The 15,479-nt window shown below is 44.8% G+C and overlaps 1 protein-coding gene across 1 annotated transcript in view; it reads left to right on the top strand.

Annotated features, from left to right (window-relative positions):
- dip2ba (disco-interacting protein 2 homolog Ba) overlaps positions 1-15,479 on the top strand; it is a 53,777-nt gene that overhangs the window by 19,756 nt on the left and 18,542 nt on the right. The window contains exons 2-13 of the mRNA XM_080763337.1: positions 4,554-4,625; positions 6,199-6,354; positions 7,215-7,340; positions 8,336-8,554; positions 9,332-9,469; positions 10,687-10,806; positions 11,258-11,455; positions 12,331-12,422; positions 12,510-12,620; positions 12,937-13,060; positions 13,960-14,069; positions 14,448-14,550. Of these exons, the coding sequence (XP_080619463.1) occupies positions 4,554-4,625; positions 6,199-6,354; positions 7,215-7,340; positions 8,336-8,554; positions 9,332-9,469; positions 10,687-10,806; positions 11,258-11,455; positions 12,331-12,422; positions 12,510-12,620; positions 12,937-13,060; positions 13,960-14,069; positions 14,448-14,550 (1,569 nt within the window). The remainder of the gene's footprint in view (positions 1-4,553; positions 4,626-6,198; positions 6,355-7,214; positions 7,341-8,335; positions 8,555-9,331; positions 9,470-10,686; positions 10,807-11,257; positions 11,456-12,330; positions 12,423-12,509; positions 12,621-12,936; positions 13,061-13,959; positions 14,070-14,447; positions 14,551-15,479) is intronic.

Below are 15,479 nucleotides of genomic sequence, written 5' to 3'. Positions count from 1 at the left end.
GAGGCAAACTAATATTATTTATGCCGTTTGCTTTGATGGAATAATTGATTGAACACACATGTACGTTGTACTATGATTTGACTTCTACAAAAATACAACGTACACGTTAGTTACAAGGCTGCATTCTCGCATTCTGTCGTGCATGCCAAGCTGTCATCACCACGGAGTAACCTCGCATCTCGGACGACAGTCAAGACGGGCCGTGTCGGTAGGCCAATCAGAGGCAGGCGGGGTGTTACCATGCCCAGCCCAGACCATGCCTATGCTTGGACGCAAACTAGATTCATGCACACAAACACACTCACTCTTGCACCATCTTTAACTCTTTCAGCAAACACACACAATGTATTTGCATTTGTTGAAAGGCAAAACATTGACTTAACTGTTACTGTCGATTTCCGGCGCGATCACATAAATGCAGATCTGCCTCTCTTCTGTAGCGTAAATATAAAGAGTGTTTTTGCTACTCACCAATACAAAGGCTTTTTTGAGTGTTATTTGAAAGCCTACTTTCCTTAGTGAATGCACTCTGAGCCCCCCACTATATATGTATTTTTCCCCCTGAACGGAAAAATCTTGTCTATGAAATTTCTTCTTGGCAATATCGGTAGAGGGCGTAGTGGAGTAACTATTTATTTTATTTTTTTCGGTGGAAAAAAAATCCCTTTCTGGCCAAAAAGTGCATTTTATACGTGTATTGGGGCCCTCAGAGTGCGAACACTAAGGAAAGTAGGCTTTCTAATTACACAAGCCGCCTTTGGAATGTTGGAATGACATAAATCTGACCCAGATGACCCGAGAGGGAGTTCATAACGGAGCAGATGATCAGAAATATAGTTTTGTCCCTAAATATTTCTGGTTTTGGTTGTGGTATTCAGATTCATTACCGATTGAAGCTTAGCACTGACTTACAGATTTGTCTTTGTAGCCTTCATGACACAGTCACACACACACACACTCGCACTGTGTGTGAGAGAGTGTTATGTGCTTCCATGTTATGTGCTTAATTTAAGGCGTTTATGCTTCAGCCAAGAAAGCTTTTGCTAGCCTTGGTCCAAAATGTGTAAACTGGAAGGAAAACATCGTAGCCAAGATGGCAGTGATGCAAATAGCCTGTATCCTGCATCCTTAGACTCACTAAATTGAGAAAGGATGCAATCATGTCACCCTCCGGGGGCATGGTGGCACAGTTGGTAGTGCTGTCGCTCACAGCTAGAAGTGCCTGGGTTCCATTTCCGCTCGGGACGCTGTGGGCACTGGCGGCGTGTCCTCTCCATCAGTGCCCATACCCGAGGCGGGGTTGGCGAAAGGGCCTTTCTGAGTGGAGTTTGCATGTTCTCCCCGTGTTCCCTAGGGTAGGTACCCTCACAAAAACATGCAGTAATCCTGGTCTCTAAAGTCTAAACTACCTCCCCCTGGCCAGCCGGGGCGCCTGATGGAGGGGAAAGGAACTGGTTGGAATAACGTGTTCCTTCCACACGCTATACGTCCAACCAGGGAAACTCCCCCCCTGTCAGGTGTAAAGGAGCGACTTGGACACTCATGCATGAAGGAAGCATGAGTTCAAGTCCGTTGCTCTCCCCAGGTTGGCGGAGGGTGTGTAGAGCCCGGGATGACACAGGGGTGTAAAATGGGTTACAAAATCGTGGGATACAAATTATAACGAAAAAATAAATAAATGTCACCCTCCGGGGGTCCTGGGATGCAATACTGTACTCAGTACTGTACTCTAATGTTGTTGAACGTATAGGACATCTCCCTGAGACCCATCTGAAAGACCACCCCTGGGTCCTGGGACCCATTACATTGAAAACCTATTTACATCACTGAGATGGTATGGAAATTAATGCATGATAAGGTCAATGAGCCCTACACACACACACACACTCACTCACTCACTCACTCACTCACTCACTCACACACCTCTGTTTGACACACTGACATACATCTCACTGTCATAATACATACTTCACAACTACATACAGTCAGCACTCTCATCTTAACCTGCACCAGCTGTGTACACACATGCACGCACGTGCACACACACGCACTTCCTGCACCCCAGGGGAACCAATGGGCCAGTTGGCCCTCTCCGTTAGGAGGCTCATGTCCGATCAGCACATTCCTCCTTCTCCAGACAGACACTGGGAGCTGTTTTTTTGGCAGCGCACATACAGGGTGGGGTAGCACTCATATCCTGTCCCCTGACCTCTCATTACACACACACACACACACACACACACACACACACACACACACACAGTGAGAGAGATTAATGCGCATACACACACACACACAGTGAGGGAGATTAATGCGCATAGATACACACACACTGTGCCTGCACTGTTTGCTCTCACTCGCATACTCTAAACGGCATACTGTATATTGGAACTCTCAAAACATCCAGCTTTCTGTGTGTTTTGAAGCAGCTGTCACAGTCGCTCTCTTTCATTCACACTTGTGGTGTGCATTCTGACCCAGGGCTGCCCAGTGCCAACCACAGTGCCAGCCAGGCCCAGCCTGTTGTTGTGTCCCAGGCCAGGCCAGTACAGACTCTCCTCTGTCTGTGTTAATGAGCACCCCCACCCCCTCCATCTCTCTTTCCTTGCCTCCATCTATCCCATCCATCCGTCCATCTATCCATGCGTCCGTCCCTCTGCTCCCAGCAACACCACACGCTCCAGAGACCAGCACTGTTTTGAACAGAATTATTCCCCCAATAACAATGATGTTACATTAGTGTGTGTGTGTGTGTGTGTGTGTGTGTGTGTGTGTGTGTGTGTGTGTGTGTGCCCATGTATTGTGTCTACACCAAGAATGACAAAGCACTCAGTTCTCACTCACTCTCACTCGTCTGCTTTGTCTTTGTCTATCCCTCTCTCTCTCTCTCATTTTCGTTCTCTTTCCATAAATCTGTCAGTATATCTGTCCCTCTGTCCTCAATCATCCTTTCTCTGGGTCTCGCGCTCCCACTTGCACTCTCTCTCCCTGACTGCTTCTCTCTCTCTCTCTCTCTCTCTCTCTCTCTCTCTCCTTTCTATTCCTGTCTAACAGATTCAGTTTGTTATTGTATTGCCGCCCAGCCCCCCCCCCCCTCCCCCCTTTTTTCTCTATTTGAAAGGAGCCGAGATCACCATCGTAGTGTGCAAAAATCATATCCTAACACACACACACACACACACACGCACACACACACACACACACACACACACACACACACACACACACACACACAGTGTTGCTCCACTGTATGTCAGTTAGGTATTTCAGCCTGCCATTTCTCAAACATATGTAAGCCTACATCAGGGAACAATGGAAAGGGAGAGAGAGAGCTTAAAGATAGGAGTCGTAACACGGGACCTCGCTCGCCGCCCATTCCCAGCTTATCCAGCCCTCCTCTCCCCCCCCTCCTCTTCCTCCCACCGACCGCTGTTGAACTTTGGCTCTCTCTCCCTCTCCTGGTTCTCTTTCCATTGTTGTTTAAAACATGCTGGCTTGTGTTCCCTCTCACTTCCCCACCTCCTCGTGCATTTATCTTCCTCGCTCCCTGTTGCTCCCTCACTCCCTTACTTTCAGCCTTTTAAATTCACTGTCTCCTCTGTTCCTCTCGTTTCCCCCCTCTATGCCCTTCATGTCAATGGGTTGGGTGAGGGTCTACTTGTTGTCACCAGTCGGTGTCGAGGAGGTGCCAGGAGATTGAAGCTGAACATGCCTCGCTCGCGCATGCTGCACTTGACAAAGCATGCAGTGCTTTGGACATGGTGTGTGTGTGTGTGTGTGTGTGTGTGTGTGTGTGTGTGTTTATATGCAAGGGGAGCTTTAGATTTTTGTGGACAGGGCTGTAGGCCTATGTTTGTTTCACAAAGAGTATGTGTATTTTAGGGGAGCCTTGTCAAGTGGACTTTGCTCCATCCCATTCTTGTCACACACAAACACTCAAAACTTTGGTTTTGGTGAGAGCTCAGCCAGTCCAAGGCCACCCCTTCCTCCCCCCTCCCTCCCCTTATGGAAGAATGATTAAGGGGGGTGGGGGGGGTTGGGGTTGTAGAGGAAGAAACTTTGAGTTCCATGTGAAACTGGCTCACATGGCTTCCTCTGTGCTTTGTTTACTATCCTAACTGTTCGCAAAAGCCCTTCTATCTTCCATTGTTCTCTGGCTGCGTATCGGCCAGTTCTGCTAATCGGTATTTGGGTTTCATAGCCCCGAGGTCCACGCTGCACTCCTCTTGTTTGCTCTCCACGGCTAATGCAAGGCAAAACAATGGCGTTATCTGCCGTGTGGTGGTTGTAAAGTGGGTAGCTTTGACGATTACTATGACTCAACACTGTAAACATGCGTGTGCATGTGCACGTGGCTTTTCATGTATGTAGTTTCAGCTGGCTTTTTTTGGAGTGTGTTTTAGCACACTGTTCGTGTGTGTGTGTGTGTGTGTGTGCGCGCGTGCTTTATCTGATGTTATTTGTGTGAGAGAGAGTACAGTAATGCTGTGGTGTGTTTGTGTGGTACTGTTGTGACTAACTTAACGCCTTGGTGTTGCTGTCTTATCTCCTAGGTGACATCACACAGAAGGGCTATGAGAAGAAGAGGTCTAAGCTGCTGGCCCCATACGTCCCCCAGACGCCAAGTAAGACCAACGCCTCCGCTCTTCACTCCCTTCTCCTCACTTGACTTCTGCAACCCCCTCTTCCCCTTCTTACTTCTCTCTTTCTAGCTCTGTCTGTCTGCTTGTTTGTTCCCTCTTATTTGGTGGCATGAAACAAATGTGTTTGTATCAGATGTCTTCCATATAAGCATGTTCTGGAAAATAATCACAAAATGACAGTGACACCATATTATTTGTGTGATTTGACTTGTTTTAGTTATCTATTTACTTATCTATACACAACTGACCATGGTTTCTATTGAGTTAAAGTGCCAAACCAACCAACAACCAACCAGGTTTGTTCCTTTGCCACTATCTGTGATTGTGACTATCTGCTGCACTCTAGTGGCAGATGTAAGAAATACACGCTAGCTGGTCAAACTTTAGCCTGGTTCCCAGCCTGATTCGCTGAGTTCTGTGATTTGTTTTGTGTGACTAGCGGAGTGACAAAACAAATCACGGAATGCAGCAGGCTTGTCAAACTTGGTTCTCCAATAAATGAAGCACTTTAGCAGCACACGCACTCACGCAAATAAAGTTTACACTGTACATGTATGTCAAATTCCACGTTTCTACATTGACCAATTCTGCTGAATCTAGAGTTTACCAACAACACACCTAGTAGTAGAAATCCCTCTCACCTATTCTTATCTAATTATAACTCATCTCCCCTTAACTATGTTTTACCCTCCAGCTGTCCTTTCGTCCTTTTATCCCCCCCATCCAACTCCATCTTCTCCCCTCTACCTGTGTATTCTCACCAGACCACTCGTCCTCTGAATTGCCGGTGTGACCGTGCACTCATTCTACTGAATATCTCGACGGCACACAGCAGAGTCACAATAGTGTGGAGTGAAACCGTGGCACTTCCCCACTAAGTCCTACAGTCACCTCTCTCCTCCATAGTCAGCTGACCTCAGACAGCAGCTTCACACAGTGGTGTGGTGTTTCCATACAGACGCACTGTACCAGATTAGTATGGGCGTGAAATGAATCCCTTCATGTGTCATTGCAGGCCTTTGCATGTTTACTCGAGTAGAATAATCAAATTTGGCCTACCTTGGCTCGAGCAACCGTTTGACACATGACATTTTAGATGATTAGAGAAATTACAATGGCACGTTCAGAATGTTACACCAATGGGAAAAACCCATTTTTCGAAGACTGTGATTTGGTATTATTACTGTTGCCGTATGGTTTGCTATTTCGTGCCCTTCCTTTATCGACAAAGCTGGCATTTATGCTGCTTTGAAGGTGAAAGAACACCTGCTATCTCTGTCTCCTATCCAACTGAGCCTTCATCTCCCTCTGCCCCTCTGCCTCCGCCCTACTGGAACTACTTTACTGAAATAGTTACTGGCAGTAAACTGTGAAAAATATTTATACTCTTTCAAATATAGCCACTTGCTAAAGATTGTTAGTGCATCAATCATGGAGAACACGCCCTTTAATTTAGCCTGTGGTGTTATTTGTCCCCTGTGTTGTATTATGTGTTGCTACGGATTCACTGACTTTGTACACCCGACGACACGTGTCCTCTCTTTCGTCCCCCCAGACGTGGATCTGTCCCTGCCAGATGTACAGTTGTCCCCCAATCACAGTGCAGACCCCAGCCCCAGTCCTGAGGCCCCGGGCCCCTCCACGTCATCAGCCTCCAGACATCACCGTTCACATCGTAGTGGAGGGGCCAGGGATGACCGCTACAGATCAGGTACAGGACATAACATGCAGGCATTTGTGTGCGTGTGTGCGTCCGACCACACACACATACACACATACAGACATGCACACATACACACATACACAGTTACACAATATACCTGTAGACCAGTGGTTTTCAACCAGTGGTCCGGGGACCACCAGTGGTCCTTGAAGCGGTTCCAGGTGGTCCTCAGGTAAATGAGAGAGTTGGTAACCAAATGGACCCTTATCTTTTACTCCAAATGGGTTCATTTGGTTTCATTTTACTCTCTCAAGAGTCAAATTATTGTTAAACATGTGCATTACTTCATTTACAAGAAGTTTACACAATTAGAGAATGTAGAAGTATTGCTATTTTGATTGAGACAACTAAATATTCTTTAGTTTTGGGTCTGAGGGGCTAAATGTCATCGAATGGTTGTCCGTGGCTCAAATGACGAATAAATAATGGGCCTTGAAAGGAAAAAGCTTGAAAAACCACTGCTGTAGACCTTTAATTATCCCACTTTCAGTTGTCATAGCAGCACCGCAGTAAGAATTACAGGACACATTCAGTTAAGAGACCCGTTGAGAACTCAAATACATCTAAGCTTCAAGGATAAAAGGAAGATTCAGCAGATACAAATTGGAGATGTAGAGTCTGGTCGTCTGCACCACCAACCGTGGTTTGCATACAGTATTGTATGAGTCATTAACGACCCTATATATGTGTTGTTCATCACAGTCCGATCTAAAAGCTCACTGTGCATTGCATTATGCCGTGTTGTGATCTTGTAGATCTTGGCTATTTTGACAGATTAAATATGTATACACTTAGGCTACTTTTACCTTCATCCCTCATACCTGACACCTTCACATGCTCTTGTCTAGACATCCACACAGAGGCAGTGCAGGCAGCGTTGGCCAACCACAAAGAAGAGAAGATGGCACTGCCAATGCCCACTAAGAGGCGCTCTGCCTTCGTCCAATCTCCCGAGAACAACTGCACACCTCCAGGTACAGTTTCACTCGAGAACGGTCTGTATTTTAGTTTGTAGATGGAACAACGTAACAATAACAGCACTTGTCTAGACTGCTGATGACTCAACCACCCAAAGCGCTCACATTACGTGCAACTTCCTGATTCCTGCCTCGGGGCCTGTTTTGTTACCTGCTATCTTCCTGTCTGACCTTTTTGTAAAAAAGAATTCACTGTCCTGTCAAACATGATAAATCATTCATAAACAACATTGCTGGGTCACCGCTGCCTAAGTTGTTAATGTATTGATCATTTAATCGGTTCAGTTTTGACTTGTCTTGCATGTTACATTCCCCTCTCTACCCTTACTGTTTTCCTTTACACACGTCTTGTTCTAAATAAGTCGGAATCTGGGCTGCGACTATCAATTATGTTCTTAGCATTCACTTTTCGAATAAGCGAATAATTGAGAAGCATGGTTTACAATGGCTTTTTAATACATTCACAAAGAGACTACGTACGGTATGTGTATTTTAGGGGAGCCTTGTCAAGTCCAGAATACAATTCATTAACATGAAAAAAGTAGAATATATTATATATATTTTTTATAATTGATTCAAACAAACAGTGTGATTAACCACTAAAGCCGTGTCCTCGGTCCCAGGCTTACTCATCTGCGAAGAGAAAAGCCTGGTCACAATATAAGGCATAGAGTGCATAGCCGGAAATGTCGGGCCGGAACATCTGTCAGATTGATTTCCCCCGGATGCAATATTTTTCGACCAATCTCAACACTTGTTTCACATACATGTATGTAAACAGATTTTAAAGTGTCAGCGTCATTTCCTTTCCGCCAAAATCCTGTACTTCCGCCAAATTCCAGCCATGACCTCTACAGTGCATATTGCGCCCAGCATGCTAAAGCCCTATTTTATACTTCCTAATAACACGTCCTATAATAGTGTCACAAAAATAGCTGTTCTACAAGCTCACAATGGAATTCTCCTTCAAACACCGTTTTGTGCTCCACCAGACACGTCGTCCGCCTCAGAGGACGAGGGCTCTCTGCGCAGACAGGCGGCTCTGAGCGCAGCCCTGGCTCAGAGCCTGCAGAGCCCCGACTACTGGATCAACCGCTCTGTCCAGAGCTCCTCCACCTCCTCGTCCGCCTCCTCCACCCTCTCCCACGGAGAGCCCAAGACCCAGCCCGCCTTGACCGTGCTGGCCGACGTACTGGCCCACACACGCATAGGTAGGTAATCTCCTCTGTAGCGCGCTGAAGGAATCGGTAGGTTTTTGTGTCTGGAAGAATCTGGAAATGTACTTACCCGTAGAAACGGGTCCCTATTTTTGGGAATCACTTTTTTAGAGAACTGAGAAGTGGGCAATGGGCAACTTCCTCTGTCAATGCAAAGTAATGGACGGCAAGAAAGAGTTTGGGAGATTTTTCTTAGAAGCAAAGCAGTCAACACTAATATTTGTTTTCTATGGCTTGTTAGTCAGGACTTGACACTTGCATGTAGTGGCAACACAATATACCCTTATACACATAGGACCCCAGGACGTTTTTGTGTCATCCATTTAGCCTTAATGTCTTACTGTACGACGGCCTGTTTACATTTCTGACTAATAAAGTATTCAATCAATCAATCAATCAAAACTCCACAGTCCACACCCACCAGGAAACGATCTCAGTCCTCCACAGTACTATTTTTTATTTCTGAAAGATTTTGTACCAAGTGATATTGCTTTGTTTCAAAAGCGTTATACTTGCTTGTATATATAACTACTTGGCAATTGCACAGTTATTGTTTCATAGCCTCGTTTTTCTGTGTTGCAATGCGACACAGCACTGTTTACAGATCTCTTTATTCCCTTTTAGTTGTACATACATTTCCTAATTTGGATTTTCGGTTGTTTTCTTTTGCATTTGCTTTGGCAATGTAAACAAATGTTTTCTCAAGCCAATTCTCATGCCCTTTTGAATTGAATTGAGTCATTGTTCTGACGAAGCTTCTCCTCCCTCCAGAGAACAACAGCGTCCCTCCAGACGTAACGTCTTCCACCCCCCAGGAGAGGAGGGGCTCCAAAGCAGAACTGACCCCGGCTGTCAGGGGCATGAGCAGGGGACAGAGCCGCTGCAGCATGCTGGACACTACTGCTGATGGTACACACACACACACACACACACACACACTGATTTTATATTTGGTTGTGCGCCAAGTCGCACACCAAAAATTGCCGATCTACAGCAATTTTTGTTTCGTGAAATGGCACCCAATCAAGTATAAATCAAGCTTTCCATTGTGTCATATAAATAAATGACCTGTCGTCTGACTTCATAGCAGCAGGTAGCTGCTATTTGGTACTGTTTTGAATAGATGATTGTTGTGTACTGTATACAGTACATGCATGGCACAGTGTTGAGTTGCATTGATGGTGGTGATGTTATATATTTGTTTTATTTCACTAGTATGCATTTCAACATATTGTATATTTTGTAACTTGGAAATATGAATTATAGCTTGAATATGTATAGATATATTGGCTGCTCAAAATATGTTTTGTTTCCCATGTAAGTGTGTACATTACATCTTTATACATATATTATATATTTATTTATATATAATATAAATATATTATATATATATATATATATTTCATATATATTTATATTATATATATTTTGGAAATATATTTGCTTGGTCAAGTAACAAAATGTGCTGTGAGTCTACTTTGAGAGACCAGATGGAAATCATATTGAAATGATCATAATCATCACCATCATCCTCATTCCAGGCACTGTGTGGTGAAAGCCGCTAACAACCACTGTGTTTTGTTCTTTTGTGTTTTGGGTCCGTATATCCACCCCCTGTCTTGCCTTTCATTTTAAAAAAAGGAAAAAGAAAAGGTAAATTGAATTCAACCGGTGAGGGAAGGGATGCTGAATAGTCCCCCCCCCCCCTCCCGTCAATCAGCTTGCTTTCCAGCCTTGGTGTCTGTCTTTCTCTCAGTATTATCTGGTCTGTTCGCCTTTGTGCTCGTCTTATGTTGTACCTCTAGATGTTAGAGCACCGCCCGTGTCCGACATGTAGTTCAGTCGCTCTTCTGTGTCTCCTTTGCTAAAGTAGAAACTATCCTTCTTCTGACTCCTTCCTTCCTTCTGTAGACTCTGCTCCAGAACCCGGTTCTGATCCTCGTTCTGATCCTGATTCTGTTCCCCTGACTTTTTGCTAGTGCTCTGGGTTTTGGTCTGTGTGTGAGAGTCTGGTATGAAAGTGACGTTTTGTGTACAATAGACTGTAGGAAGTGTGAGCACTTGTGTGTCTGCGTTTGTGTGTGTTTTCTTTTGTGACGTTATTGCTGGTGCTCCTTTTGGTCTAGGTGTGCCAGTGAACAGCAGGGTGTCCACTAAGATCCAACAGCTATTGAACACACTCAAGCGACCAAAGAGGCCGCCGCTCAGTGAGTTCTTCCTTGATGACTCGGAGGAGATAGTAGAAGGTGAGACCCGTATTATTGTCTTATTATTATTATTATTGTCTTATGTGAAACTGAAATGAAATAAATGTGGAGTCACCTTCAAAAAGCATTGATCCGGCGTCCGGGTGGCACAGAGCCCACCACCACCACAGAGACTAGACTAGTGCATGGCCGGGCGTTCCAACGAGCACAATTGGCTGTGTTAGCAGAAGGGAACCCGGTGTGAGAGGGGGATCTCTGTCACTGCTACTCCTACAGGTTGGTCCCGGTGCCTGTTCGGCAGGCTGCGGAACCAAGAACAATTGTGTGTTCCTCCGCATGCATTGCGTTCTCCCAGGGAAACTCCTCACTGGCGGCATCACGTGTGGGTCAGCACTGACAAGGGACTGTCACTACAGTATTAGGAGAAAGACAAAAAGAGAACAACATTTTTCTTCAGAGCTTAACAAACCCATCATGTCCATTTCCCCAGTGCCCCAGCCGGACCCCAACACACCTAAGCCAGAGGGCAGACAGATCATCCCAGTGAAGGGGGAGCCTCTGGGCGTGGTCAGTAACTGGCCCCCAGCTCTGCAGGCGGCCCTGGCCCGCTGGGGAGCCACACAGGCCAAGAGCCCCGCCCTCACTGTCCTGGATATCACTGGCAAGCCTCTCTACACACTCACATATGGTGAGTACTTACTTAGCATCTCACCTTATAATGCTGTACTTAAGGCCTTATTATGAAGAGAAAAGTGTTTTCATATTGGCGATGTTGAGCCGCGGACCACCATTTTGATGAGATTTAGCCTCAGACCCAAAACTCAAATATTTTGTTGTTCAATAAGATTTTGTCCACAATTCCATGCTGTATGGATGCTGTACAGCATGGAATTGTGGACACCAGAGAGACTGCAGGCAAACGTGGATCAAAATAACAATTCTTCTACATTCTCTAATAATTGTGTAGACTTCTTGTAAAGTAAGTAATGCAGATGTTCAACAATAATGTAACTCTTGAGAGCGTAAAATGTTCATTTGTTTTCATTTTACGCTCTCAAGAGTTACGGTTCAGACTATAAAGTCCATTTGGTTTCCAAATCTCCATAATTTAGCTGGGGGCCACCTGAAGCCCACTAAAGGACCACTGGTGGTCGAAAACCACTGCTCTAGTTCCAGCCCGCTCATTAAAAGCATCGGTAACACAGTTCATGTGTGTGTCGGTTTGTTGGCTACAGTACCCGAACATGTATTTCTGGTAATGCTCCGACTAGACACTTGTTGTGGTGAACCTCCAAAGAATTAACTCCGGTTTTATTAATTAGTCACTGTTATATTATTATAGTCACCAATATGCTGTTATATTGTGAGCAGTGCTTTAATGGTGAGTTTGGATACTGAAAAGCTAAAAGTCGGAAAGTGATAAGGGAACCTTGTATATTTCTACCACACTGTTGTGTGGTTGTGCTTAAATTGTGGTAACTATTTAGCATTGAAGTGTGCAGTCCCGAGAACTCACTGTTTATTTCATGGTCACTGTCTGCCTGGTGTTTTTGTCTCTCTCAGGTAAACTATGGAGCCGCAGTCTGAAGCTAGCCTACACACTGCTGAACAAACTGGGCACCAAATCAGACCCAGTCCTCAGACCAGGAGATAGGGTGAGATCTCAATCAATACAATAGAACACAGTAGAGTGGAATGTGCATGTACAAATATTACCATAACAATATCTGTCTCTGGACTAGGTGGCTCTAGTGTATCCCAACACTGACCCGGGTATGTTCTGGACGGCGTTCTATGGCTGCCTACTGGCTGAGGTCATCCCTGTGCCCATAGAGGTACCACTGTCACGACAGGTAATTAAAACTGGCATGGCTACAAGCACCTGGACTAATGAAGCTATATTCAAACTACAGCCATTAAAATGGCCACCATTTTCCTACATTCCTCAATGCTTGAGCCATTGAGTCATGTAAAATGGCTAAATGGTTGTGGTCAAGCAGCTTAAAAACATGATGGAATGAGACCATTACAACCTTGCAGAAAATATTGATTTACAATACCGCTGACATACTGACCTCCAGAAAGAGAGATATGGATTTTAATCTTCCATACAGGCCTCTCTGTCTCTCTTGGCACGTCTCTTGACTTAACCCATGTGCCTTTCCATAGGACGCCGGCAGCCAGCAGATTGGTTTCCTCCTGGGCAGCTGCGGAGTGGGCCTGGCACTGACCAGCGAGCTGTGTCTCAAAGGACTGCCCAAGACACCCAACGGAGAGATCATGCAGTTCAAAGGTCAGCCCAACCACGTGGTGGTTGCTGCTCTTTCGCTCTCAATGGTGCTCGTCAGGCTTTAGATGGAAGACACAATGTGTAAACAATGCATATTGTCCAATTTATTTATGTCCAGGATATATGGACGGGGAGGGAGGACGAATGGTCACTAATATGGATCCTATTGGTTGGAGCTCTTTTGGTGAACACCGTAGGGTTGAGAAGTGAGATGTAATCACTTGAGATGGGGCAGATCAACATATGGAATGAATCGATTATATGTTTATTGCAATTACTGATGGGGGTAGGAGTAAATAAGTTTTTTACTTCTTCCTACTCCTTTTTGAACTTCAGGTGCAAGACCTATGATCACATTGTTGTCATTATATTTTTTCTTATTTCATTCAAAAAAGAAATATACATGCATTGTGGTTATATATATATTGTTTTTTCTTTTTTCTTATTTGACTGTCTTACCTGAAGGTTTCAAAATAAAGATAATCAAATCAAATCAAATCAAAAATGCTGTACTGGCCATATATGGACCGTGTCTTGAGTGTACAGGGTTTGATGAGGTCAGATCAGCATAATGGAATGTCAGAACAGGTCAGCTCCATATATGGAGATCTAAGGGTGGCAGCGGGGACATTGTCTTGAGTGTACAGGGATTGATGAGGGCCCAGGTAGGGCCGGGCCTTAATTTTCAGGCCTGTTGAATGGACACGTATCAGTCAAAAGGGAGACATCGAAGAGGACGTGTGGGGAGGGTCAACATATGGAATGTCAGAACAGGTCAGCTCCATATACAGTATGGAGATCTAAGGGTTTGAGGTCGCAATAAAGAGCTGGGCCAGTTTGCTGTCTACAGACTGTATAAAGAGTGTGATGGGGGTGCTGACGCTGTGGTTTATGTTCTGCAGGTTGGCCCAGGATGAAGTGGGTGGTGACTGACACAAAGTACCTGACCAAACCCTCCAAAGACTGGCAGCCCCACATCCCCACCGCCAACACCGACACTGCCTACATAGAGGTGAGCAGTCTCAATGTCTCAAATGTCTCGATGTCTCAAAATGTGAGCCCTCCTTCCAGCTGGAATATAACATATTGTTATATTGTTTTCAGTCACCAGATAATTAGGTAATCATGTTTCGAGTCGGTCGGACAGTTCTTGAAGTTGATACGTGAAATACAGGCATTCGTATATTTTGCACATTTTTGCACATGCATATTGTTGTTATTATTATTGTGAAAATTATTTAGAAATCTGAATGCTAGCATGGAGGTGTCCTTTCACGAGGTTTCACAAATCAGACTTGGTGTAACAAAACTTTTCAGTTTCCTTTTATATTTTTTCCCCTTTTTTTCTTTTGCTTTAATCCATGGCTATGTGTGTTTATCTGTCTTCCAGTACAAGGCCAGTAAAGAGGGCACAGTCATGGGAGTTGCTGTGTCTAAGATCTCCATGTTGACCCACTGTCAGGCCCTCACCCAGGCTTGTAACTACTGTGAAGGTGAGAACACGACACATTAAATGGCTGCACATTATGTCATATTATTGCCATGTCATAGATGTATGTAGAGCACAGGTTTTCAAAGGGGATGCACACACGGATCCGACAAACCAAAGGTCCTGGTCTGACATGTGGAAATCACCTGTCGCTTCCGACAATGTGTTGGTCCGACATGCGTTGGGCCGTGCTTGCAGTTAGGGTTAGGTTAGGGTTTTGGGTAGGGTGTCGGACCAATAGTATGTTGGAGAGGGAAATTGAAACAAAACAAAAAACATTAGCATAAAAATATATAATACAAATCTAATTTAAATTACATTCTTAAGATTATTTTTAGAATGTTTAACATATATATCCATAAAGCCTTAAAGTGTCTATAGGAATCTACTGTTCACATGTTCAGTACATTGCATTGGCTGTAGGTTACATGGAGTTCATCAGCAAGACTCAGAGCTTGCTGAGCTGGAGAAGAATCGAGGCTGATGTCTAAAAAGCAGGTCTAGACTGAATAATTCATGAGCTCTCATCTCCTGAGCTCATCGGCACAAGACCCTTTCACTGAAGGCCATGTCCAATCATTTATTTATCTATCCAGTCTACCTGCTACCACCCAAAGCCAACCCCTCGTACTAGCAGTGCATAAACAATGGGCACTTTAGCTGCTTGTCTTTGTGAAGATTGACTCCCGAGAGAGAGGGAGAGTCATGCAGGCCTAGGAGAATGATCTAAACGGGAAAGTATTCAGACGGGCTATGTATTCGACCTGGAATAGTCAAGTGTTTTTCCCCCACTTGGATTAGAAGAGTTGTACATACAAAGAATTACAGTGTGATATGAGAGTGCACACATCCTCCGTAACGTGTGTGTGTGTGTGTGTGTGTGTGTGTGTGTGTGTGTGTGTGTCCGTGTGTGTCCTTGCCCCTCACGGCACA

Source organism: Protomyctophum bolini (genome assembly GCF_963924005.1).
Source record: "Protomyctophum bolini genome assembly, chromosome: 5".
NCBI lineage: Eukaryota > Metazoa > Chordata > Actinopteri > Myctophiformes > Myctophidae > Protomyctophum > Protomyctophum bolini.
This window is presented reverse-complemented; position numbering and strand designations above follow the sequence as displayed.